Source organism: Anopheles coluzzii, chromosome 3 (genome assembly GCF_943734685.1).
Source record: "Anopheles coluzzii chromosome 3, AcolN3, whole genome shotgun sequence".
NCBI lineage: Eukaryota > Metazoa > Arthropoda > Insecta > Diptera > Culicidae > Anopheles > Anopheles coluzzii.
Genome location: NC_064671.1, coordinates 17,887,837 through 17,915,681, shown reverse-complemented (window position 1 = coordinate 17,915,681; position 27,845 = coordinate 17,887,837). Strand labels below are relative to the sequence as shown.

Genomic DNA, 27,845 nt, shown 5'->3' with positions numbered 1-27,845 from the left:
TTGGGAAAAGTTCGCTGATTGAATTATCTTTTTTTACTTATCAATAAACTTATGTCATTTTTATTCTTCAAATACACACCACTTTTAAACTTAATTTAATGAAAGAAACAGTTTGATTTAATGAAAAACACAAAATTTCAGCAAAAATAACCCAAGTTTTCACACCAAACGTCACGCCGCATCGACTGCACCGTGGCCCCACTGTGATGCCCTTGACGTGACATTCACGCATTTCAAGATCGGTGAAAATTTTACCAAACAGACGTTATAGCAACAATAGCCGAGTCGGTGCGCGAGAGTTGATTTTCCTTGGATCCACTTGGAAAATTCGGACTGTACATCTGTTCCCATTCCACCATCAGCAAGCTATCCCGTGCATTACTGTCGACTGTGAAAATGGCTCTCAACAAGCTTAGCATCGAAAACGTTGATCTGAAGGGCAAGCGGGTGTTTATGCGGTAAGTACAAGCACTTTATCACCGCCTTCCTGGATTCGTTCGATCCACGTTCCCTTATCATGGCCCGAATCGTTTCGTTTAATCATCAATGCTCCCCGTCCCGTTTTTCCCCACAGTGTCGATTTCAACGTCCCCATCAAGGAGGGCAAAATTACCAGCAATCAGCGCATTGTGGCCGCGCTCGACAGCATCAAGTTTGCGCTCGAGAAGGGAGCCAAGTCCGTGGTGCTGGCGTCCCATCTGGGCCGCCCGGACGGTAACAAAAACGTCAAGTACACGCTTGCCCCGGTAGCGGACGAGCTGAAGAAGCTGCTCGGGCGTGATGTAACCTTCCTGAACGATTGCGTCGGGGCGGAGGTGGAGGCGGCCTGCAAGGATCCGGCTCCGGGTTCGGTCATCCTGCTGGAAAACGTCCGCTTCTACGTGGAGGAGGAAGGCAAGGGTGTCGATGCGAGCGGCAATAAGGTAAGGGAGCAGCTGGGTGCAGCTTATCACCATAGCAACGGGGGTGCGGAGACAATAGACAGAGGGCTAAAAATAGTGGCTGCTTTGTTTACTGCCGCTGGCGGGCACACTGCGATTATCACCCGAACAATCCCTCATGCATTGCATAATGAACTCACTTTCGTTTTTCTCCTTTCTTTCTTTCTTCCCTCGATGGCTCGGGAATGCACAGGTTAAGGCCGACAAAGATAAGGTGAAAACATTCCGCGAAAGCTTGGCCAAGCTGGGCGACGTGTACGTGAACGATGCGTTCGGTACGGCCCACCGTGCCCACAGCTCGATGATGGGCGAGGGCTACAGCCAGCGGGCGGCCGGTCTGCTGCTGAACAAGGAGCTGCGCTACTTCTCGCAGGCGCTCGACAACCCGCCCCGCCCATTCCTGGCCATCCTGGGCGGCGCGAAGGTGGCGGACAAGATCCAGCTGATCGAGAACCTGCTGGACAAGGTGAACGAAATGATCATCGGCGGCGGCATGGCGTTCACCTTCCTGAAGGTGCTGAACAACATGGAGATCGGCGGCTCGCTGTTCGATGCCGAGGGTGCCAAGATCGTGCAGAACCTGGTAGACAAGGCGAAGAAGAACAATGTGCAGCTGCACCTCCCGGTTGACTTTGTGACGGGCGACAAGTTCGCGGAGGATGCGGCGACCGGCGAGGCCACGGTGGCCAGCGGCATCCCGGCCGGCCACATGGGCCTGGACATTGGGCCGAAGTCGCGCGAAGCGTTCGCGGCCCCGATCGCCCGCTCCAAGATCATCGTCTGGAACGGACCGCCCGGTGTGTTCGAGTTCCCCAACTTTGCCAACGGCACCAAGTCGCTGATGGATGGGGTGGTGGCGGCGACCAAGGCCGGCACGGTCTCGATCATTGGCGGCGGCGATACGGCGTCGTGCTGCGCCAAGTGGGGCACCGAGTCGCAGGTGTCGCACGTGTCGACCGGTGGCGGTGCGTCGCTGGAGCTGCTCGAGGGCAAGGTGCTGCCGGGCGTGGATGCGCTCAGCAGTGCGTAAATATGACGCGAGGCGCAACCACTCTCATTATTACTCACTAAGAAGCATTACTACAGTCACTACTACTCTCGTTATCGTATTGTTCGCGTGCTATTGTGTAGGCAAGTGTGCTCGTCCCCCCCCAAAGTCATGTCATTAAGCAGTCCATCGTGTACCGGAAGACCGATCAGTAGCTCCTTCGAAAAAGGGTCCGGAAATGTATGTTTTGGATCCCGTGGGCGATCGTTCATCTCGTTGCATAGAGCAATAAAAAGTTTAGCGTGAAAATAAACACCCAAAAACGATGTGTTGTTTGTAAAATCGTTTATTTTCGAACCTTTATTTTATTAATGCAATTTCGCATCATTACATGTTCAGAAGCAAGCCATGAAAATGACAACCAAATTCAACCAAGTGGTCCGAACCGTAACCATAGTTATCGGATCACCTTTCGGAAAGGTTGGGAGTAGAAACATTTTCCAAAGCAAGGATTTATGCTTTAAGTTGTCTGCAATTATTGGTTTTAATTATGAACGCTCTTGGCAGCTATATTATCGACTGAATTACGGAAACAAATTCTGAATTATCTTCGTACATCTCTATTGATGGCGCGTTGTGGCCATTGTTTCCAGAAACGTTGTGGCGTCAACCTCCATCATGTATCATTCCAGGGTACTTTGGCCGGCAGGAAGTGTCTTGAGCGGGTCCTTTGAAGTTGAAAGGGAGAAATAATCAGGATAATCTTCATTGTTTCTTTACGCTATTGTCTATTACACTTACATGAGGTAAAAGATGTGATATAATCGCTACGGAAGTATGTGCGAATTGGCGTCGCCGAATACTTCCGCGATTTGCATCAATTTTTGGTTCCATTTCTATGTTCCGGTCCGGTTTGCGGCTTCAACACAAATGAACGGGGATCTTTCGGCGGTATCAATTTTGACAGACGATGTTGACGTTCACGTCAGAGTGACCAGAAATACCGATTTTTGATATGCCTACCGATTCACAGATGAGCCCCCTAAAATTACCGATTTTTCATTTATCCTACCGAAAATCACAGATTTTTTCGTAATACTAACCAAAAAGTCATATAACCATTTCCCAAATCACTTAATGTATAAAACTCTATATGGGAATCACTAGCAACTAGAACCAGAAGTTCAACAGAGACATTTAAGGCCCGTGTCTGTGCTCCATCGCATGCGATTTAATCGCATGTGCTGTCAAACGCTTTTCGTATCATATTGCGATTATTTGAATGATTTTAATAATTTAATGATTATGAAAAATTAAGTTGAGATTGTTCGTACAAAAAACCACACATTTAGTTTGACAGATAAAATCGGATGCGGCGTCCGACGAAATCAATATTTTTGATTCCGCTTGATCCACAGATTACCTTACATCTCCAGCAACCCCCCCCCCCCCCGCTCAACACTTCAATGCCTACCGAAAACTACCGAAAAATCTAAAACTCCTACCGAAAACTACCGATACAATTTTGATGCGCCTACCGAAAACCGCAAAAATAATCTGGCCACTCTGGTTCACGTTTCTACCGGCGAGTGAAGAATGAATACCCAGGGGACAATTTTCGAATGGTGTTTATTGGGTCCAAAGCAGCTTGTTAATCTGTATCAAGATTTTTGTTTGTTAATAAAATAGGTTTCCAATGATGTCTTATTATTCTCGTTGGTTTTGAATTAATCTCTCACAATTTATTGACTGTTTCAATGTAATGTGGGACCAATAAATAAATATGTTAAAATAAACCATGGGATGAGTTAAAAAATCAAGAAACATTACAAAAATCTTTGAAAAACATTTAAACGAAACCATGGTTAACCCCAATACCTCTACACGATCTAGGATTAACTAGCATGTCTTATCAATTAAAACAGCCCTTAATAAGGTTTACCAGCAGTTCTTTAAATAGCCTGACATGTTTTATACCGTTTTCAAATAGGTTGTTCTGCTGAATCTCTGCACAAACTTTCATTACGATAAGTTTTAAATCAGTAAAATAAACAACATTTTCATGCTTGTATCAGTAAAAGAAAATAATAAATTCGTGTTGTGATCAAAAATAAAAACAAAAATTTATGTTTCATTTTATTTTTTATTCATCGTAACTCTCTTTCCTTTCCTTTCTACGAGAGGAAGAACTTGAAAACGGGTGTTTAATTTTTCACCATCATCATAATTGCCGGTCACAGGCAAACCAGCTTGCCGTTCCGTTCCGTTGTTGTAACAATCTCTATCCATGTAAGTAACACATTTCTTCCACACCAGTCATGAACTCTCTGCTGCCGCTAGTGCATATTAAACCCTTGTAAGTGTGAATTTAATTCCACTTCAATGGTTTCATTTTGCCCCCTTTTTAATCTGCTGTGTACTCGTTATGTAGTATATTGCTGTGTAATTGAAATTTGTTACAGTGCTTCGTATAATGAATGGTTTTATAAAGAAAAAAGAAATCCCACATCCAATATCCTTTCTGGCTGTGGTATTTGGGACATTATAAATTCACTTTGTTCTGATTTTTTCTTCTTCATCTCGTTCTATGTTCTGCTTTTCAAAGCAACAATTGGTAATGTTAGTAGCATATTATATGTGTTAAATGTTCCCGCTTTGTTACCCATTTTACACCCGGTTTTATTTCCATCTTGGATAGCTTAATCATTTCTTTTTGTTTTCAATTAAACTGTGTTTTGTTTTCGTTTTCATCGTTTATTGATTTCATATCTTTATTTCATTACCTTCTTTGTTCTATATAAAAATAAATACTTAACATTCTCTTTCTTACTTTCGTTACAACTATTTTGCAATGTGTAACAACAATCTGTTCTCATTTCACAAACACACACGCATCCATTCTTTGCTTATCCATTCCTTGTGATGCTTCTTGGTTGAAACACACACTATTAACACAACCTTTCCTTTCCCTCCCACATTTATCCCCTTGTCGTCGTTATATTATGTTTTTTGTAATTTAGTTTCACTTTGTTTGTATTGTGTTTTGTGTGTTGGTTTTGCGCACTATTTTAATAATTATCTACAACAGCCAGTAGCATTCTGCGGGAGAGGGGGAAAGGTTGATATAAGCTTTCTTTAATCTGTTTAATAGTCTTCTCGTCTGTCTGTGTTTTTTGTTTCCAACTTATCCACCATTGGTTTTTAAAGTAGCACGACGTTTTTTCTTCCTCTTAGGCTTCGGGGTAAGAAATGGGGTGTGGTGTGTTATTAACACTTCAATCTATGTACAACGATCCCTACGTACGCTTCACAAAAAAAGTCACAACAACGAAACTTAACCCATTTTTGGAAAGGCCTCTCTCTTTTACTCCTTTATAGAGCAATACACACAAAAAAACAGATACAGTTGATTCAACAATCCCTGCTGCTTCACGCGCCGTTCTCTCACATAGTCATTTCGTGTCATAGTCATCGTGCGAAAGGAACCAGCTCAATTCGTGTGTTGTAGTGAGCGTACATACTAACCAAAAAAAAGGTTTTTTCGAAAAAAAAACTAATCCAAATCACACAGTCTACGAAAGCCAATTCGTTATCGAGAGGGACAAGAGTGATAACCAGTCGTAACTAAACTATGCCATTTCTCCGCGTTTCTTATGTTTTTTTTTGCTTCAATGCGAAACCAGCTACTAGTTGTGCAGCTACTAACGAGCTCTCTAATAATATCCTTTTTTGACAAGCATTTTTTTAGTACCACTTTTTCTCTATCTACACTACGAGGCTACAAAAAGCTCTCAGCTGAACAGAGGTAAAAGAAAATCTAGAGGGGAAAAATAGCTAAAGTAATCGCCAGATTTATCTCGTTTAACTCTCAAAATCTCTCCTGTACCCCTCTGTCTCAAATGTTATCAAATTAAATAGAGTATAGAAAGAAAGTATTTTTTAAATAAAGTTAGAGTTAGCTCACCCTATAATTGCAGCACTGTATTATCCCTTCACTGATCGATTTGCTCATCAAGAATGTACCCTATGTTACTGCATTGTTGTAAAAATAGGCAGAAATATGTAGATGTTGTTACAGTTCTACAGGGAGTGGTGTTGTCTTACATAAAGCTATATCGTAATTTGCCGATATATGTATAAGAAAGTGGTGCTTTGAACAGTGTACAGTTAGCAAAACAGTGCGTACAGATTGTGCTGATCCATTCTCTAAAGCTTGAGAGAAAAAGGATGCTAAACAAAGACGGTGGAAGTACGATAAGAGCCGTGCAAGTTCATCTCATTACCGCACATGAAATGGGGATTGTCTTCTAATATACAGCTTTGCCTGTTACCTCTCATTGATTCGTCCATCGATGGGTTTACACGAGCTTTTCCTTAAGAGTGTTTTTTGTTTTGTTTTGTTTTGCGGAAAGGGTCGGAACCGGACTTGAATCAATTGTGTGTGAGAGAGTTTGTATTGCATGTACGATCAGTAAGCAAGATTTTTACAGTACTGCATTGGAGGGCGTTTAAACAGCTTCTAGAACAGGGAAATAGAAAATGAAATGTGTATTCGTTGTTCATTGGACTAGAAAAAATAAGATACTTTTGGAGTCTGATTAAAAAAAAGGAGTAAATCATTTCACATTATGCTTGTGACGTGTACGTAAAATCCGTGTCGACTACACCAGAAAGGGCAGGAACTGAAGCTTCAATCTACCATGCGGCTCCTAAACCTCCCTAAACGCCACCCAAACCGTAAGCTTGCCAACGTTGCAGCGATCAAGTAGGCAGCGAAAAAGCCTCCTAAAATCAGCATTCCTCTCTCATCATCACGTTTGTTTGAGGCAATAGCAAGACTAGCTAGAGATAATTTAATTCGAAAAATGTTATCCTAAAAAGCATGGAGGGAAAATTTGCAACGGGAAAACATGGACAGTGATTTATGAAAGAAATAGAAAAATACGTCTCTCGGGATAGTTGGGAAATGGAAGCTTCCTAAAGAAATGTTGCCTACAGCTTCTAAACACCATCTTTATTTAGCGATGGTTTATATATCAGTTCACAGTGGCCTGGCACTGGGTGAGCACCGGAATGTTCGTAATTTGACTACACTTTAAGCCTGCTAGTAACACTGAGCTGCCACCGAAAATAGAGTGGAAAAGCACCAAGAAAGGACTACTGTCGAACAAATACTGAAGTTTCTAACTGGACAAACAAAAAACCAGCACCCGGCAGTGTTGTGCATACGAGAGAGTTAGCCTGATTTTCCGTAATTCCTTGCTTGCTTGAATGGTTTTAGGTGGTGTAGGGGGAGAGCCCGCATTCCTGTTTTCCCTCCAAAAACGAGGGAAGCGAGAAAAGGTGTATCTGTTTTACTCTCAGCGAGCGCGCACGGCAAATAGAAGGATTCTTATTGGATTTCGCCCCCTGAAGGTATGCAAAATAACTTTTCCTCGCGGGGTAATTGTTGCCATTTGGGAGGTATTATTGTGTAGAATATGTGCGTGTGTGTTTTTTGTCTCGCTTGCGCACTAGGGGATGTACTAAAACTTTACAGAACGAGGATATGATGGGCACACTAAATGAATATAGGAAATAATCTGTTTGTAGGTTAAAATTATACGAAAAAAAAGGTGGATGTAAACTGTGACGGCTACCAACATAATGGGTTTTTTTTCAACCGGACCCGCGCATGTACTCCTGTGCCTGCCGCGGTCGTCCTTGTGTCCTTCACTGCTCTCGCTAGTGTTCTTACAGCAAACCACCCTTGCGGCCAAACAGCAACGAGCTGATCGTACCGTACACACTCTGACCGAGTGAACGGCTTTCTTCCTTAACCGCCGGTGCTGCAGCAGTTGCCGTCGATTGCTGTTTGCTGCGACTGTCCTTGCCACTTCCACCGGTGCTGCTGTTGCCACCAGTTTTGCCCGTTGCTTTGCTGCCCACTGTGCCAAGGTCCGGTCGTACCCCGGGACGGCTGGAACCGTTCACCGTGCCAAGATCCGGCCGCTGGGAGCCACCGTTCGCACCGTTCAGTAGATTGCGTCGCGATTTCTGCCGCTGCATCTGCTTCAGCCGGGCCGCTGTCGTTGGGGAGGCGGTATTGGTGTTGGTAGCAGCCGAGCTGGCACCGCTGGTCGTGTCCTTGGTGCGGGGTTCCGAGTCAAAGCTCGCCACGGATGAGCTGTCCGAGTCGGAGGACATCGCTGTACTGATGCCACTGCTCGCGCCGGACGAGGAAGCCATGCTCTTCAGGCTGTCGTGCGACAGACCCTTCGTTAGGACCGCCTTGATCGTTTCCTTGTCGATCGTTACAAGATCGTCTGCCTGCTGCTGCTGAGCTTTGCGTCGCTGGTCCTGCATGTGTTTGAGGCTGGTAAGCTGTGCCATCGGGCTACGGCCGCGACCGGACGCGGCTGCCGTGTAGAGGGCCGAGGTGCCGTGCAGGGCAAGCGGACTGATACCCGGTGGATGCTGCGGCGGTAGCATAATGTTCTCCAGCCCGATGCTTTCCACCTTTTCCATGATCTTGATCGAGCGAAGCGCTTTCTTTTCCAGCCGCGACAGCGCGACCTTATTGCGGGTCATTATTCTCGATGGACGATCGGCCGGATCGGCGGAACTGTGCTGGCCGCCGGTCGAGGCAACGAACCGCTTGCGCAGGATGTCGGCCGTCGAGGCGAGCAGCCCGGATAGGAGCGGCGGTTCCGGAGACATTGAACGAGTGGGTGAACCATCTGGTAGAATAAGAGAAAATTAATTTAAACATGCAATTTGAAGGGATTAAAAATGACTCGCACTTACCAGGACTATTGCAGGGTGTCACCGTGGGTGAGTAGTTGGGCCCGGCGGGCGTATTAAGGGCACTCGGTGTAACGGCTTTAATGCCACGCTCGTTCAGCATCGACGCCAGCCCCATGTTCACGCTGAACGTCGAGCAGGAGTTGCGCCGCGACAGGCTGGAGCGGGGCGTTGACGGTGCGGTCGGCTGTCGCGTCGGACACTCGGACGTCATCTGCGAGGACATTTGCGAGGGTGGCAAACTGAACGTGACCGCCGTCGTACCGTCGTCCGGATGCAGCACCGTGCTGTTGGTGTACGTGTAGGTGCAGCCGAACGATTGGAACCGCTTGCCCGGATGGTCTTCCGTGTCTTCGTCTTCCTCCACGTCGGACAGCGAGTAGGTTTGCAGGCCCAGCTCGTCCAGCCCGCGGCCACCGCGTATCGTCACGCCCGGCCGCTCCTCGAGCAGCCCGCTCAGGGTGGGCGTGGCAAGCCGCGACCAGTGGTGCAGCGTTTGCGAGCCCTCGATCGGTTTCACGATCTGCAGCTTCTCCGGAAGGCGCCACTGGCCGTTGCCGGCGGCCGACGACGACGACAGGCCGGACAGGCCCGACGAACCGGTCGACATAATACTGTCCGGTGTGCGGCAGCCGAGCGGAATGCCCGCAGGCTGCTCGTCGTAGCTGTACGTGCCGAGCGGAGCGTGCTGCAGCATCGCCCGTCTCGCTAGCACCTCCGCCGGGGTAAGACGCTTCAGGGCCGCTTCCAGATCCTTCGCGCCCGGTGCACCCGGGATGCCTGTTTGGGCGGGACCCGGATAGCCATCCTCCGAGTCGGCGGTCAGACTTTCGCGCGAGTACGTACGTCCACCGAGCGAACTGCCGCCACCACCGCCGTACATCGTGCTGTACACGGACGAGCCGCTCTTGTAGGAGTGTGTCATCGTCGTGATGCCCGCATTGCTGCCGCCGCTGCCGTTGCCGGTCGTACCGCCCAGTCCGGGGTAAACGTACGGTGCCATGCGCGGCTGCGAGGAGGAACTCATCGTCATCGAACCGAGCTGCGAGAAACTATCGCTGAACCCGTTCGGATTCGCCCGGCTGGCCGAGCGGACCGTCTCGAACACCTTCCGATAGGCGGGAACCTGCTGCTGGGAGCCGGTCATCATACCACCCATCATGGAGCCGCCACCACCGATACCGCCCCGCACCGAATCGATGCCCGAGTCGAGGCTGTGCTCCGAGTAGAGGGACGTTTCCATCAGCTCCGATTGGAGCGAATCGGGCGCAGCCGGCATTCCCGTAATGCCGGGAATGAGCGAGCTGCGCGCGAGCGGCTGGGAGCGTTTCCGCTGCCGGCGCAGCTGCTCCTGGGCCTCCTGCAGCAGGTTCAGCACCTCCTGGTAGCGCAGCTTGAACTCGGCCAGCTCGCCCGCCAGCAGGTTTTGGTTTTCTTTGGTGATGCTGAGCAGCGACGATGCTTCCTCGTTTTCGGAGGTCAGCTGATGGAGCCGTATCTCGGCGTCCGCGAGCCGTCCGGTAAGGCTGATGATCTGCTCATGCTGTAGCCGGTTTTCCTCCTTCAGTCGTTCGAGTTCCAAATCTGCAGCGTGATAGTGTGATAAGAGTGGATTCGATAAGGAGATTAGAGATGAAGTGTGGTAAGAGAGATCTGGATCTTGAGCGTAACGTAACTAGACACAATTCACATTCACACACAATAGATAAGAGCAATACAAGCAATACTTACTTAAACCGTCAAACTCGCTGTTGGCCGTGGTAAGCTGGTTCGCGATGTCCGCCATCAGCCTGCGCTCCTGCTCCTCGCACTCGTCCGTCTCCTTCACTAGCTGGGCGGTTTCGGTGCGCAGGGATTTGTTTTCGTCCTCCAGCTGCTTAACCTTCCGCTGCAGCAGCTCCAGGTTGATCGACTTCGATGCCGTCGGTGTGACTGCGGGAAATGATAGTAGAACCAGCCACAAATTTGCATTAGAATACGAATTGCCACAAGAGAGGGAGAGGGAGAGAGAGAGACTTCATATGAGGTTTAAGAGCGCGAGAAAGTTGAGAGATTCCGTACAGAGTATTCGCAAGCAAAAGCACTTCGTCGTAGTTGCTACTACCGCCGCTGATAAGCCGTTCGAGCGCGGGCGCTGGTAACACGGCATCGCCACTGCACGAATCAACGCCATCGAAAGGGGCAGCGCAAAAGAAGAGGAAAGAGGGTACGCAGGAGGTGTTCTCTTATCTCCTTTTATTCACGCTGCAGCCAGAAAGCACTACTGTGGCTGCCCAAACCTACACACTTCACTTCATTTAGAGACCGGCCCACGGAGGCTTGACCAAACGGACTGAGGCAGTCTCCCGGGTGTTTGTTTTGCTTTTCACTGGTTGCCCTTTAGCACGATTGAACCATCAACACCGGACCGAACAGAGGGGCGAGAAGGGAGGACGACAAGGATGAGGTCAATAATCAATCCATCCACGCCAATAGAGCGAGAGTGAGCTTAGTTTTGCATGCCATCGGACATGCCGCCACCGATAACCGTTTCCGACTGCGAACGGAACACCTTTCCCAGTGCCCAGTGCAGAGGATCAGCTCCGTTTTGGGAGGTGCCAGGCAGGCACACAGGCACGCGATGGAGCATTTCGTAACACAGTTGGGTACGGAACAAACAAATAAGCTCCAGTTTTGCTTTCGTTATTGATTTTCTATTTCAGCCGACTTTTTTTCGCGCATTTGTTGTTTTGTCCATTTTCTGACGACCCGAAAAGGACGATTACAACACACGACGAGCCACCAGCCGATGGGTGGTAGGTGTGCGCGCCCAAAAACACGAGCAGACACGACGAGAAACCAGGCGAACCCACATAGTTCTCTGTCATCGATTTTCAGCTCGATATAATTCCATTACCGCACAGAATAGCGATGCAGAGGAGTGGCTGGAGTTCTAAAAGCAAACAATTTACCTTTCGCTGCAACCCGTATATCACCTCCCGGCACTATTGTGTGTGTGTATGTTTGTGTGTCAAAATTAAAATTAGAACACTTGCCACTGAACATATGCACCACAACAACACTGCACTACCTTCTCCTCGCGATGCATTCGTACTGCAAAGCTACGTGCAAATGTCGCTACAATTGCGCCGCAACGGCTCGAACCGGGGTTGAAGATGAAGATGAGTGGTGCTCTTGATAAGCAACTCTGTGTGTGTGTGTGTGTGTGTGGGCGATCGCTCGCGATTGCTTTAGCGATAACGCCAAGAGCACAGCGCCGAGTCGTTGATTCTGTTCGTTCGCTAATTAAAAAGCCGGTAACCTGCGAAGAACCGCGTCCAGCAGGGATGTCATTTTTCATTTGCCTCGCGCGATAAGGCGCGCACTCTCAGGCAGGTGAAGTGTTTGAGGATGTCAAGTTCTTTGCCAACTTATCGCTTCCAGTGGACGTCACCGGTCTTCTCCTATGATGCAACAGCACCACCACACACTATTTGCCTTGTCTAAGGTGGCAATCTTACAACATGCTGCATTGAAATGGCTGTGACTCGTCGGCAAGCAAACATAACTCTTCCCTATTAACCGTTGTCGACGTTCTATGGCTGTCGCTGGAGGGACACCCAGGCAGATAGTTAATCAACCGTTTCCAAGCGCTTTCACTCACGTCGCTCGATCGAACCGTGCTCGAGAGTGTACCAAACAACGCAATGCTGATTCGCCGATAGAAAATAGTGGTTACAAAACAAAAGGGGGCTTATTTTGATAGTGGCTAACGTGAGTAGAACCGAACGGCAATGGTTGGCGGTGGGATGGAAGCACAGGAAATGCTACATTGTTCCGCATTGAACACATACACCTCTAGAGGCGCTTAAGCTAGGTGGTGCTGGTGAGTGAAAGTGTTATGGAAACTATTAATTTAGGTACCCTATTCTTCTGTCACGGATAGGGCCAAAGGGCAACACTTAATCGCTTATCACTTTCAAAAGGCTCATGTGGGGAAAGTAATATTCGATTCGTACACGTGTGCGATCCATGTAGAATTTACGAAAAAATTGAAGTTATTTTCGAGTACAGATAGAGAGAGATATTTTGAGATATTTACTCAGCATTTTGAGCACTTATATCTTTCACACTAAAATTTGTAAAATATCATAAAGCTTAATGGCATCAGTGTCCCTCGTGATAGCTTACCATTCTCACTGGTGTCGTCGGCATCGTTCGTCAGTATTCCGATCAGCTCGATCTTCTGATGCAGCTCGTGCGAGAGCTGCGCCCGGTTTTCGTTCGTCGTCTTGAGCTCCTGCACCAGCTCGGCGACCCGGTTCTCGAGGTGCGTGTTCTGCGCTAGCAGCTCCTTGCCAATCTGCACCGTTAGCTCGAGGTCCTTTTCCTTCTCTTCCAGCAGGCGCGTTACGGCATCTATGTCATCGTACGCGCGGGTCATTTGGCTCACTCGGTTACCGCATAGGACTGTGAAAGGGAGTGGAGGGTGCAAAAGAGAGAAACAGAATTGTCATTAGTCAAAGCTGTATGTGCGGCGGATAGGAAAGACTCCGTTCGTAAGTATAGCTCCAGTAGTTGAGCTTACACAGGCCACAGTAAGTAAGATCTGAAGGAGATAAATGCAATAAACCGAGCTAAAAATAAACATAACACAAAGCTAAACATATCTTCCATTGCTATACTACCAAGTCCATTCATGTATGGCGTGCAGGATGGAGCTGATCGGAAAAGATAAATAATAACCAGGATTATACACATACAGTAGGCTAAATATGAATGATTGTCAATCGATAAACACGATCGTGGAACACGCAAACACGTTTGCTAGCTGTACCATTTAATCTTTTGTTCGAACAAACAGCGGTAAAGCTTTGTTCACACAGTCACGAAAGAGCCTCAAGGACACTTCCGTCACACACAGAAAGAGACCATTCAAACAATAATTGAAAAACGTTCATGAAGAGTGTAAGCTGTAGCAGACGAATGTCCAAAGAAAGACCGCCAAACAACAATAATTTCCCCCCTTCTGTACGTAATCCAATTCCCAGCACAGGACAATTTCCACTCCCTTTTAAATAGCTCCAAAAGGGTACGGTGGTGGTTACGGTAACAAAGTATTGGAACGCGCAATGGAGTGTATCCTTTCCTTCGACCAGTTATAAACACCACATCGAAAGCTTCGCACCCGTTTCCAGTGTTTTTTGGTTTTGTTTTTAAACAGCCTTCTTTTTGTTTGGTTTTAATTTTTACCCAACACAACACACACACACACACACACACACAACAGTCATTATGTTGCGGAATTGGTGCAGAAAAGAAATGGCTCTCTTTTTGTTCGCTGGTCTTTCTTTCTCAATGGGAGAAGAGATGCTGACGCTTAAAACGCTCAAAAGTTAAACACCAACGTAAGGGCGAAACGAACAAGATGCAATTTGAAGATTTTCGTATTATGCAACTTTGCGCGTCCAAAAGTCGTTCACGGTGGAGCGTCTGGGTGCTGCCGGTCTTTTCTTTCTCGCCGATGACGGATGATCCAGTTTTGCGTCAGCAATCGGAAGGCAGCAGCAGCAGCAGCCCAACAATATGCTGACTCGTGACGGATTGTCATCAAAACAAAAACATTTATGTACCATAGCGAGCGAAATGGGACAGTAGCTGGATGGGCAACATCTTCACTTTCGTTTAAGGTTTTGTTTGCCAAGCAAGGAGTATCATCATTGACGAAGCGCTATCTTGTAGAAAGGTACCAGCGGTACCACAGCAAAAGATTGCATAAATAGAATGGCGCTTTTAGGAATTGAACCAAGCCAAACTAACCATTACGTACGCTAATGAAATAAAAATCACACTCAACCCAACACATACGTGTTCCAGCCATAACAATACGATACATTTAATTGTATCACATTGGATTAATTGCAACACCCTTCCCATTTCATAGAGAATCGTGCCCATTTTCAATGCCATAAAATGCTAAACAAATAAGATGTTAAACAGCTACACCACCTGACACAATCGTACACGAACTAGACACAAACCGAGGAGCCTCAGTTGCCCCTCGCGTTTCATTTCACCCAATACGGTTAAAAGAAAATGGAAAACAGCGACCCCCCCACACACCAAACCAACCCAAAAGACGCTCAATCAAGCGAACAAAAAGTACATTTGACATTGATGACTTCGTGACCCACAGGAGAACAGAACGGTCGCGAAAGAAAAGCGCTGGCGCCCGTCCTCTGTACGTCCGATCGTGCGCCGCCTCCCTTTTAATGAAGTCATTATGCAACACACCGGGCGCCAAGCCCGATTCATTCCATTTGCTATTATTATTTGCTTTAAGATTCCTCTACGAGATGGCAAAATTGTTGTGTCGCATTGTTTAGGAAATAACGGGGGGGGGGGGGGGGGAGCTGGTGGTGAGGTGCAAATTTCACGCTTGCCTAAAGAGGTGACTGGGGTATGATCAATCCGCCGTTCTCTCCACGGGGAATGACACGTACACGTTGTGTGTTTTTTTTTTGGTGGAAAGTTAATACCTTTAAAAGCACAAAAACACGATCCGAACGAGAAATGGCTCAAATTAAACAAGCCTGTTAACAGCAAACGGGGTTCCACCGCGGGGGTGCTCTTACTTACCACCGAGAAGAGCTCGAAAAGCCAAATGGTAAATGTCACGAATGTACTGGCAATAACAATTGTTCCGTAACAAAGTTTCCATTCATCAGGCCCTGTGATTGGGACGAGCACTCCTTGCTTTTACTGTTGTTGTGCCGTTGCTACTCTGCTGGTACTGTTGTTAAAATGTCTTCATTTATTTTGCGTCAAACAGTCTCCCCTCAGGGGGGGGGGGACAAGTCTCTAAATTCGTGCCAGTGGGGAGAAGTGTTGGCCTCCCGGTGGGCCAAACAAAACAAATCGAAGATCGTTATCGAAATGCAACGCCAAGGAGCTTTCGAATTGAGGGTTTCTGGGATTTTTTTTCTCTATCCAGTAATGCCTTCGATTACTCAGGCATATTGTTTAATTGTGGAAATGTTAGAAAGAAATCTGGCTGCAATCGATAGTTGGTTGAGCAGCGTGAGAAGTGTGCCAAAATTGTGATCTTTGTGATTTTGATTGTTCACACGATCAAGTTAACATGTTTTTTAAACATTATTCTCTTCTCATAATACCATGAAAGAATTACCTATCGTTCCTTTAGCTTAGTCATGATCAGCCGTAAAAGTGTATCTAATAACAACCTGTTGCTTATAAAAGGCGCTTTTCCGAATGAGCTTATTTTCTCCCTTGCATTCTCTAATTAAGATTTGAACTCATGACCTTTGACATGTAAGACCGTTCGTTTGGCACTACACTACGCGTCCGCATTTGCTTCGTACTGTTAATAGAGGTTCAGCTTCCTAAACTCATTTTCCAATCACCCCCAAAACTACCAACAATCAAACGATCCAATTACTTAGCCCACCAGCTCTCGGCCACAAAAAAAACCACTTATCGTTTACCAGGAAAATACAAAGCTGGAGGGCTAATAAAGCGTTTGCGCCTGTTTGTTGATGTACGATCATCCAGCGCGATCGATCGTACATTATACACATTACGAAACAGACAGCTTCTCTTATTAACCTCTAGGTTGGTCACCCGCCAGGTTTTCGGTGAAACTGTTTCGACCTTTCACTTCACTTTGCAGCCGCCGTTTGCTTCTCTCCGCTGGTGCGATCCATCGTCCATCCGCGGGTTCGCTAATTCGATTGCAATCATTTCCTGCCTGCGTACAAGAGTTCTCTCCTGGTGGAAAGGCAGTCGTGTAGAAGGCTAACTCGATTCGCTTTTCTTCGCGTGGATAGGGAAAACGAACCAGCGTCCTGGAACGGTTTCGAGGCCCGGCTTTAATTAGACCTTTGGCCAGGGGAATCCTTTCAAAAGGGGGTGTTATGTTTTTGCTAGCAGTGCTCCAAACTCGCAGTACAGCGCAAAACGTTCACTTTCTTTCGAGTTGTAGCTAGATGTAGCGCCCCGCTGAAAGAGAAAAGGCAATTGTGTGCCAAGAACACGGAGGACCATAATTCCATCCGCTTTGCTAAACACATAGCAGAAAGGCAGAAAGAAAAACGATTCCTATCCGATAAGCGATCGGCTTGCAAACACGTAAAAACGTTTTCTAGCAAAATGCAGTGAGCATCCCGCCCAATGGGGTGGGGGGTTTGGTTTGGAGGGCGAAGTAATATTAACGCTGGTTAATAATAAACTGGCAAACATTCCATCGTCGATGCTTGCCCTCGTAAAATACCAACCAGTGTGTTTTGGTATTTACTTTTCCAACTCGCATCTAAATAAATCGTACTGGTTCGCTGAAAGCCTGACGGCCTACTTCCAGGAAAGCCACCGCACACCATCCCAACCCACTCAAAAAGGGCTCTTTTTGATAGCTTCACTGACATTAGAGCGTCGAGACGCGGGAGGGAAGATCAAATATTTTCCCAGACCCTTTTGCCGGTTCGATGAAATCGAAACGGGGTGAACACTTTTCGCACGAACCGCACCTTCTAGGCTAGACCACAACATGAATGAAGCTCGAACTGCGCCAATCCTTTGCCCTAACCCTTGCACCTTTGCAGACAGTGAGACGGTACTACTATGGCGAAGGATGGTTGGAAAGGAACGGACTATTAAAAGCATTTATATTGTTGCTCGTCGAAGTAAAAGTTCAAAATAGCGCGGTGAGCGGAGATCCGGGCAACAGGTTTGCCGCCACCGACGACGACGGTGACGACGACGGTGGTGGTACAGAGTATTCGCGATCACCGATAAGCTCGGCATTAACAAGGTGCCGAAGGGGACGGGCCTACATATTAAATCCAGTATAGTTGCGCTCTCCAACTTAAACCATAAGACGCTCGCCCTCCGCAGCAGAAGGAAGGAAAACTGCTGTTGCATTTAATTTCATTCTCTTGTTTGCATTCGGACGAACGAATTGCAATTAGTGGCACCTAGGTTTGAAGATCGAACTTGGGAACAAGATCTTTGCAAAGGATAAAAACAAGCAGGTGGGCGAAAGGTGAGTTGGAAAGCTCGTTATCGAGTAATGTATTTGTTTTTTTTCCCGCAGGGCATTTGAGAGCGGAAATTATTACATTGAATTTATTTACATAACACTGACCAGAAGTGGTTTTTTGAAGGGCCAAACAAGGCTAGCAAACAGTGGCACAGCAGGAAAGGATTTTTTCCCTCATTACATCCGTAAAGGGCAACTCTCTATTTAGTGGTAATTGCATTTGCTTGAGTGTTTGATGACCATTTGAGGCAAATTTGCTTTTTAGTAAACTTTGAATTTGAAGTCAAATAAGTTCCATAATCAATTCGTAATTAACTAGAGTGCATTATAATTATTGTACAGCAAATCAAAGAAAATAAAGACACACACAAGCCAAACTGTGGGAAAAACATTGAATACCATATCTAGCATACCAACATAAAAACAAACAAAACACACACACACAGCACAGCAAAGAACACTAGGGAAGGAAGAAAACCAAAACAAAACATAAATTAAGAACCCCCAACCAATTAACACATCTTCTTTCACCCCTTTTGGGGCGCAATCCAATCAAAATTTGTATAAGAAATCGTCAAACCTTGCCGTTTTCCATCACCTTGCCTCACACTACCACCACTACCGCTGCCACTGGCAGCACCGGCAAGCTCGGTAGATTGGGTAGGCGACGATCGAAGGTGATCCTCGGACGGATCCCTCACCCCACGCTTCGTGTCACGGGCGAAGCTGTCAGAACTGACCAGTGCATTGCGTTCCTCGTCGCCGTGCAGCAGTGCAGAAGAAGCAGAGGAACCGGTACCACCGTAACCACGATCACCACAACCACCACCATGGTCATCACCACGATGGCTTCTACTACTTAGCGTACTTTTCGAGGTGGGTAGCAGCTTCGATGTACTTCGACCGGTGGCGGCCGGTGATGATGACGCGATTGACCGAGACCGAGACCGCGACCGAGCCCGCCGGATCGTGGACAGCAGGGACGATGCAATGCTTGAAGAAGAGCGACACTCTTCACGCACCTCATCGCTCGCTGTTTGCTCCTCTTTCCTTGAGTGTTTCTTTCTACGGCCGCCCGTTTCCTGGTACTGTTCGGGACCATCTTGGAAGTATTCGGTGGAGGAGGCGGATGAACTGTCCTGCAGCAGCCGGCCGTTGCTGACGAATGCTGGCGAGAGGCCGGCCGGCAGCACCGGCTCCGAGTGGCAGCTGCAGTCGTCCGGTTCGGTTTCCGTTTCACTTGCGTTCGTGTCCGTACCGTGACGGTCATCTTCGCCGTCGTGGTGTGCGGATTTGCGAGACTTTTTCTTACGAAACACGTTCACCGCACGGGAAAGCATTTTTGGAGATTTTGGATGCTTTTAATTCTTTAAAATCACAGTCACACAGTCTGATTGTTTGTTTAGCGAACGATGATAAATGTCTTTGCCAACCAGAGAGGGGTTTTAGAGAGGTTTAGAACACAGAATAGGATTCGTCTGAACAGATCATTGTTAAAATATTTTCATTTGCACACACACATTTTAATCACATTTCCAAGCAATATACTGTAGAGACATTGGTTCAAACAAATATGTTTGTTACGGAAGAGTATGGAATAGAATTGGGAGAACGTAATCTACAAATTATCTGAATCGGTAAGCCTTATTCTGAATATTACAATGACCCAATGTGTATAATTAACCCTTGTGTCCATTAAGCTAGGAATTAGAGACTTGATCTCAGTCCGGCACTGCTGTTCACTCCTCCGTTTGTTGATCACACCATCAACCAGCTCCAACAAATGTACGATAACTGATTATTTAAGCAACAGCATCGGGGGGTTTGGATTAAATTAATCAGACAGAAGCATCAATAATGATATTGTTTTTACAGTTCCCAGGAGGTTGATTGGCTCTTGCAAACGTTCAAAACAAACAACATGTTTAATTTTGCATGCCTCACAAGAGCACACACCCATCTCTGCGTCCATCGTTGCGTCCCATTCGGTTCAGAAACAATCGATTTTTCTTCGCAATTTGCATAACGGACCAACGGATTTGTACTCGGAAACGGGGACGAAACAAGAACATCTTTGCTGCTACCGATGCTGCTGCGTCCGTGCAAGTAGCGGAACATTATTTTTAAAAACTGTTACCAATCCGTTCCGCAGGCAGTTTGTTGCCGTAGCGGAATAAAACACAAAACGTTACCTAATAAAGGCTGATTGCATTCGCAAAAAAAAAACAACATTGCAAATCATCTAGAATTGCAGAGTTAGACACAACAACAAAGGCGAAAAAAGGAGTAAAATTATTATGCCTTTTTAACCAGTTTTTCAAGGGTGAGTTGATAGCAGAAGCAAACCCACCCGGAAGAGAAATTATGCATTAACCTAAAAAGCAAAAGGGTAAATCTCAACCCAACGACCGGAACAGAGAAATGTTGCTCTACTCCGAGACGGCTGAACCACTTAAAAGAAGAATGCAACGAAACAAAGTGCAGTGCGTCCACGCCGTACACGCCGGTGCATCGTAGTAATGCATCGCACACATGCTGATGACCCGCCGCACGTGTGCAGAGCTGAATGATAAAGTGAACGCAATTTAAAGTTCCGTTTCGAACTGGAACGCCAACTTGAGATTTAGTTCTTAGCGGATAGGCACGAAGTGGATGACTAATGCTTCAAAACCGGATGGAATGATGCGAAGGGATGCCTCTACAGAGCGTAGATAAATGGAGAGACAAAACATAATGAAACCATTACTTAATGCACAGTTTTCCACGCAATGACACACGGGATTATGATTTGCGGCATTTTTTGCCTGCTACTCAAGCTAATAACCTAATAGAGAATGTTGCTTCTAATGAGTGAAGCGAAGGAAAACTCCTGCTCAAGCTCACGGTCATGGGCAGGAGCGATAAGTGCTGATATGAAAGGTTGTCTTTTTTTTTTGGTTCTCTTGCAGACCTATTAATGCAAACTCCGAGAGCAGATAGATGAGAAAATTGGCGGAATAAATCACACTACGCTCCCTCTACCGCTCTCTGCATAATGAGTAAGATGAGTAGGAGGGGCTCCCGGCGTAAGAGGAACTTTACATTGTAACGAGAACAAACGCAGAGTTTATTATTCCTGCAGGTCTTTCGTCCCCCGCATTTGATTGACACCTGTAGTAAAGGCGGTGGAGAAGCTGCAGGTTGTTGTCATCTTGCCCGGAGAAAGAGGAGAAGGAGAGACGAATGCCTACTAACTGTAATACACCATGTTGCACACCCTTCACGATGAATGGATGCAAAACAAATGCAACCTACATTCACAACTGCATTTGTACCATTCGCCGCGGAGTAGAGACCGTTTTCTTGTGCACTCTGGTGACCTTTTTCATGTCATATTTACCGCATAATCGGGGCAGGTACGCCAACAAGCAACCAAACATGTGTTCTCTACGGTGGGAGAAGAAGTCACCGTAACAATAAGATCTTTGGTGTGGCATGGTGCATACATTGAGTTGTTGTTAAACAAGAGAGGAGGTGGATTTTTTCTGTCCTCCACCTACGAAGTTGCCACTGTTTGCCGTTTATGTTTGCAGATTTTTCTTCAGACGGATGCATACTGCATAATGGAACAAATGAAGCAGCACGCTTGGAAACATTATAGTTCCTCTAAGTCCTACAGGAAAAATAGATTAAATTTTACTACATACATGATGCATACACAGATATGCTGCACCAGTAACCCCGCGACAAAGATGAAGAGTACTAATCCACAAAAAACTCCACTCTCTCTAAGGTGTAAAAAATGCTTTGATGCATTTTTGTGTGCATCTCGCGTACGCAGCATGCAATTTACAGACGAATGCAAGCGCCTCAGTACCGGTGCAATGTGAGAAATTTCCGTTAAGCATTTCATCAGTCCCGCTGTCCCTCGCTCGCTGGAACGATTCCACGGGTCAACGAATCTTCGTCCCAGAAACTCACGTGCACAGATGATGATGATGATGATGACGTTTCGTGTGTTTGGTACAGAAAATGCATCGCACAGTGCATTTTTGCTTCATGCGTCGGAAAAAATGTTCCTTTAAGTATGCGTGGAAACTCGAAGAGAGAGAGACCTCTTAGTGTGCGGTAAGACGGCAAATGACCACACTGGACCGAATGGTTGTTTGGTGCCGTCACCCGGTTACCTCAAGATTGGTCCTCTTCGGCAACAGAAGGAGACCTCTTTAACCTCATCATCTTTTGAAGTTACTCGAGTAAATGAATGAGTAGCTCGCTGGAAAATGGTCTCCTGGCTGGTCGTGCACCCCGCATATTAGTGGCCAATTATTTCGGGCCAAATTGAAGTCTTCCGAAGCATTTCAACGTGCTCAAGCTTTGATGCTGCAATTCAAGGGCCGGTGGTAAACGGGTATGCAGCAGTAGGATGTTTTGTCGCTCTGACGGCAATTTTATCTTATGCATGGATGCTTTGCTGCGAAACGCTTCTATGACACAATACATTACATACACGTGACTTTGGTTTGAGCTTTGTATACAATTTACAAATTTGTATACATTTCAAATACATTTTTACAACACAAAATAAGATGTTTAGATTATTCGTGCAAAACATGTTTGCATCCCACACACAAACACTACTACCACATACAACTCGAGACAGAGAGAAGCTCATGCGCACGCGAATGGTTGGTGGAAGCTGGAAAATGCGGTACTGCCTTATTTTCAATTTGCCCCTCGTTTCGGGCAAACATGAACGACGTCTATGTTTGCCACCCCTTCCAAAAAAAAATTGGTTTCGTGTGGTCGCGAGACAGAGGAAAATTGATAGTTTTCACTTCACTTTTCATCCGTAGCAAAATACAACATCCATCGTCCATAGATCACACACACACGCACCAGAAAATGATTTTTTACTTTCGTTACCGAAGTGTGTACGTATGTGTGTGTGTGTGAGTGTGTTTTGCCTAAAAACTTTTCCTCGCCAGACACGTTTTGCAAAGCACGTACGCATAATAATAAAGGGTACACGGGAGAAATTCGCCCCTGCGTTGTGACGTAGTTGTCGTCAGCGCGTCTACACAGCCACCATCATATCCAGCTCCGGTCCAATTGAATTTGCCCTTCCCTGTGTGCTGTGCCGTCACAGACAGAGCTGCCAGCGGAAATGCGGTAAAACTAAGCTTACAGAAACGATCAATTAGCCAAATAATCGCTGCCCGCTCTCACTATCGATGGAGGAAAAACGGAAATTACATCGTCGAAAAAAAAAACACAGACAAACAGCAGCTCAAACTATTCACCCGGTGCGGCCGGTTGTGTATTTGAACGAAACAAAAACATCACACAGCAGCAGAGAAGTGGTGTTAACCGTTTAATAATCTTCACTATTCACCGCCATCATCAGGCGGGCCGGAGGGAATTTTCGCCGCATATTTTCTTCACGCCTCGGCGCGAGAGAAGCAACTGCAATCTTCGCCTTTTTGCATCACCATTCATTTGAGAAACACACACCGCCACCATGCGCGCTGGCTAGGGGAATGATTATGTCGTCTTCACACGCACACAATCTGTTTTATGGTTTGTTTTCTGTTTTATAATAATTTATTGCTGGTAAGCTTGCAACAGTACAAGAGCACAAAACAAAACACGCTGGGCGATGGATACCCCGATAAGCACTGAAATTCTTCTGAAGTATCTAACGAGTTCAACCAAAGGGATTCTACCTTTCAGGAGAGAAGCTGTGAGAAGAGAGAATTGTCAAAAAATCATGGAGAGCACTGGATGCTGCGCAGAACTGGTTCCTATCCGTTCAATATTATACTTTTCCTCTCATTCCTGGACATTGTTTTGGTGATGTAATCAATATTAAAAATTTTGAGAACCTGTTTTATCAAATCAAACCTAATAGAAGACAAATTACACAAGAAGTAATTTTATCTGTTAAAACTAATATTTAGATTTGTTCAAAAACACTTTCATTAAGCAACAAATATAACAACTGTTATTGAGATGGAAACATAGATTGTTTTTGTGGCTTTGAATAATAAAGCTAATATTTGTGAATATCAAAAACAGGAACTATTATCCGCATCTACACAAAACATTCACAAACTTCACAACAAACCAACAAATTGCGAAATCTTTCCGCAGCTAGCACTACGACAGACAGGGCCGGGGAGAAGAAGATGAACGATGAATGAAAGCAAATCTAATGCAAAAGCAAGCACAGCAACACGGAGCAGCAGCAACGCACAAATACTACGTGACATTGGCGCACATGCGCAATAGATGAGCCATACCAATGACAAGCCATGACGCCTAACAAGGAGCAGAGCACACCTCATGATGAAGATGATTGTGATGATGTGTTTGTGCGAACAAAAATAAATACATTTTTGCTTTACAAAACCAAACAATGAATTCAGCAGCAGCAGCAGCAGCAGCAGGATGCGTAAAATGCAAAATGATCTTGCTACAAGACGAATGAAAGCTTCAAACAGGAAGGTTGATGGTGTGCACACGGAACAGGGCGTAGGGCGTGAATGTACATAGCGATCAAATTTCACAACATGAAAATGCACCTGGTTTTTTTCTGCGCTTTTCCACCCTTTTGCGATACGCAGCCAATCTATAACTTCCGCGTCGTGCTCTGCGACAAAGGATCGATATTTTCCTCCCGCTGATGAAATGTGGATGGAACGCTACCGAATGCACGTACGCAGTGGGTTTGAATGAGGTATGTTTGGTACGGAGTTCTGTCCTCTTTTTAAACTAATGAACACAAAGGTGTCCTTGAATTTGTTTGTGTTTTATAAACTATCTCTTATTGGACAAATTGGAGGAACATGCTTTTTTCTGATAAAAAAGATTTTTTGAATATCTGAAGCGCTCGTGATGAGCTCACAACACAAGACCTTCACAAAATATACACCTTTTCAAACGATAGTTTTTATACACTTCTTATTGTAGCCCATCATTTTGAAGACACTGCTATATCTTAATTTACGATCTATGCACAATTAATGTACACAAAATCCTTTACACAACGCTCCTTTTTCGTTCACACTCAACGCAACATCCGTCTACGCGCACGAAACGTCAAACATTGACTGACTCTTGGCAAGCTTGGTAGTGTTGCTTCCTCCTTCGCAAATATCCTGGACGGATATAACACACATACACTTCTATCGTGCTGCTCATTCTACGTACAAACTGCACTCGCAGCTGACTCCTCGGCGACGGTGCGTGTTACTATGGATTGCTTGCGGAGGTCATTATGGCGTGCCAAGAGAAAGCACTAGCACAAGCTCTCGCGCTCAGTGTAGTGGTAGGCAAGTGGTTGTTAAGTAGTTCTCCTATTGGTTGGCGAGTGATGTTGAAACCTTGACACATGAGTTCTTGGTATTAAAATGTGTTGGGTGATGTTTTGTCTTATTTTTCTATAAGTGTTTTCTTCCTTCGGGGAAAAAAATCGTGCCATTTCAAACCTTTTAAACAAGCATACACTCAAAGATGGTACAACATGACACGCTTCAGAGGATTAGTGTGACTTTTCAATAAGCCATTGCCATCCTCTTATACGATTTTCCTATTTTCTTTCCCTACTGTCAGTTTGCTCGCATGCGAGACGGAAGATTGTCACAGTCGTTTCTATGGATTCGATGCGTTTGTTTATTTTAAAAGTTTTCTAATGCTTTTTGTCTGGCTTTTTACCACATAAACACAGCACAAGAAGACAGACAAGCAGCTATAATTGTTTTCCTTTTACTTGCCCACATACAGAGCTTAAAATTATTTTCACTCCAACGCGGTATTAAACGCGCGAGAAGGCATTAAAAATGTCCGCAACACAGCGGGACTGACTGATCGACCCTAACAGGCGAGGAGGACAAACTAAAAAGGAAAATTGAATCCAGCTTTACGAATTGTAGAGGCGTGTACGTGGGCACTTTGGAATGAGAATAATCTGAAGAAGGTTACTTTCTTTTAGGAATAGCCGCGGAAAGAGTGCGACAAACCAGCACACAAATCCAGCTTTGAAATTAGTGAATCGGAAACGCCGGCTGCACTAGACTTTATTTGCGTACTAGGCCGCCCCTCACAGCACGCATTGCACTTTTGTGACACACCACCATGTGAGGATGGAGAACCGTAACGTAATGCGTAGTAGAAGCGGGGGGAGATGTATTGAAGTGTGCTTGAGACGACGTTTAATCGAGCGGATGGACAAAAATCGTATTAATTGTTGCCTTTTTTTCGTGCCGTTCCGGGATGAACGTTTACGTAAAATTGATTTCCAATTCGTAACATGAATACAGATTTAGTGATGCATAACGGCGACGCGCACGGCACGAGCGACTAGCAAATGGGATTGGTTATGCACAGCACAATGCAAGACATCCGTAAAGCCCCGTGCAACATCTTTAAACATAAAAAGTGGCTAAAAAAACTCTCAAAAAAGTCCCAATCAGAAAAACACCCAAGTCCCAATAAGAAAATTTTAAAATTGCAAAGACAGCACACGCTTCAGAGAGATTATCACGCCGTAAGTAAAAGTGTCAATGACTCCAATGGGCACAGAACGACGAGATTGGTTTATGGCATCATTATCACACAATCAAAATGCTGTTCGTGAGATTGTTTGTTTTATAGCTTCTTTGAAAGGGAAGAAAAAGTTGTAAATTAAACGCACAGCTGCAATCATAAAACAAAGTCAGAAAGAGGTGAGCAAGCTTCAACAAACGCACCAACATAAAATCAGCCCTTCAGACTCTGTCCCAGACAACCAAGGCACCCCAGAGAGGTTGAGGGATCAGGAAATTCATGAACCGAAATGAAAAGTCAAGATTTTCAGAACGATGACACGATGGTGGCTTGTGTTTTCTTTGCGAGACGATACGTTTTTCCTTTTTATTCCTCACGACCACCTTTTGCAAGCACATATAAGAACATTTCAGGTTATTTTAGGCTCTGTTTGGGATGCAAGATGAAAGCACAATTCGCACACAAGATTCTCATCGTAATTTGTGCTGAATGAACCCCGTGACTTGAAAGGAGAATGGTTGAAAGGTTGAAGAATTGTGCAAATAAACTATGCGCCAAATGTTGTTACACTGTCCATCAGGTGTAGCAAATTCGTCATGGGAGTTAACCCATGCTAGTGTTCACCGTTGTGAGCATCATGTCGGAGAAGATGGAGATGAGAATCTTTGTTTATGGTTTTATCCAAGCGGAACGGATTTAAATGTTGGTTTTTTGTTGCTGCGATGGTTCACAGCCAGATCTATATTTTGATGTGAAAAATGTGTAACGGGAATATATTCCAGAATTACCTAAAAAATGAGCTAGTAGATTTATTCTACTTGTGGAACGAAGATTCTGAACCCAATTCTGTTGCTTGTAAATCAAACATGAGCCTAAAAAACAAAAGCGTTCACCTTAATTTCCAACTCTTATGTTTTCCCTTTCTCCGATACATTTGGCCCTGGCCATACCTTGACCACACTGACGTGCCAGGTCCGCTTGGAATCATTAAAAATAAGTGTTCAATTTCCTGTTCACACGAATCGAAACATCGTGTGCCCCGCTGGGGCCCGAAGCGACAAGACAGAGTGGTGTGTGCGTGGGGGAAAAAGGAAGAAAATTGGAGCAAATGAAAACCTAAAACTAAAACCGCAAGGCAGTGTAATGCGAAAACGAGCTGTGAAATGCTAGGCTTTAACGCCCTCTTGCGACAGGGGACAGGGGACAAGTGAAAAGTGAAACGAAAATAATAACGTATGTGAAAATTAAACAGAAAGAAAGGAAAAGCGCCGGGCCTTCCTATCGTCGCCCGTTTTCAGCTGATTGGACGATCACGGTGAGCTGAGCAAACACTATGGACGCCCGATTCGATTTAGTTTCGGTGTACGGACTTCCGTTGGCAAAAAAAAAAAACACACACACATCTTCCCGTGAGAATGTGGTGCACCGAACAAGCAGGAGGGAGGGATTTTTTACGCAATGAGAATGCGATTTGCAAGAAACCATCAGAAGAGCAGCAGCAGCAGCAGCAGCATGAAATTCCGCAAAACGTGCAACAAGCTTAATCATAGAGTCACGTCCAAAGGAGTTTATA

At 45.7% G+C, this 27,845-nt stretch overlaps 2 protein-coding genes and 1 long non-coding RNA gene across 11 annotated transcripts in view; 1 reads left to right on the top strand and 2 right to left on the bottom strand.

Moving 5' to 3' along the window:
* Positions 1–226: 226 nt before the first annotated feature.
* On the top strand, positions 227–2,255 carry LOC120957342 (phosphoglycerate kinase). The gene is made up of 3 exons (XM_040379492.2): positions 227–458; positions 575–923; positions 1,135–2,255. Exons 1-3 carry the CDS (start codon positions 397–399, stop codon positions 1,969–1,971), a joined length of 1,248 nt encoding a protein of 415 aa, XP_040235426.1. The 5' UTR covers positions 227–396; the 3' UTR covers positions 1,972–2,255.
* Positions 2,256–2,257: 2 nt separating this feature from the next.
* On the bottom strand, positions 2,258–3,364 carry LOC125907286 (uncharacterized). The gene is made up of 2 exons (XR_007452556.1): positions 2,731–3,364; positions 2,258–2,657 (listed from the first exon to the last, which is right to left on the bottom strand). It is a non-coding gene; the product is annotated as an uncharacterized LOC125907286 (long non-coding RNA).
* Positions 3,365–4,658: 1,294 nt separating this feature from the next.
* LOC120958348 (trafficking kinesin-binding protein milt) overlaps positions 4,659–27,845 on the bottom strand; it is an 87,548-nt gene continuing 64,361 nt past the window's right edge. For 8 of the 9 annotated variants that reach the window (XM_040381079.2, XM_040381076.2, XM_040381075.2 and 5 more), the window contains 4 exons: positions 12,883–13,161; positions 10,444–10,644; positions 8,716–10,296; positions 4,659–8,648 (listed from right to left, as the gene is read on the bottom strand). In XM_040381079.2, coding sequence (XP_040237013.2) covers positions 7,663–8,648; positions 8,716–10,296; positions 10,444–10,644; positions 12,883–13,161 — 3,047 coding nt within the window. In that variant the 3' untranslated portion in view covers positions 4,659–7,662. Of the gene's footprint in view, positions 8,649–8,715; positions 10,297–10,443; positions 10,645–12,882; positions 13,162–18,326; positions 18,592–27,845 lie in introns of those variants that run through there. The other variant, XM_040381080.2, reaches the window with a different exon arrangement.

Bases quoted from the DNA above. Each gene is read 5' to 3' on its own strand.
- LOC120957342 (XM_040379492.2), top strand. From the start codon at position 397: ATGGCTCTCAACAAGCTTAGCATCGAAAACGTTGATCTGAAGGGCAAG. The intron at 459-574 runs GTAAGTACAAGC...TTTTCCCCACAG, and splicing joins GGCAAGCGGGTGTTTATGCG to TGTCGATTTCAACGTCCCCA. The intron at 924-1,134 runs GTAAGGGAGCAG...GGGAATGCACAG, and splicing joins TCGATGCGAGCGGCAATAAG to GTTAAGGCCGACAAAGATAA.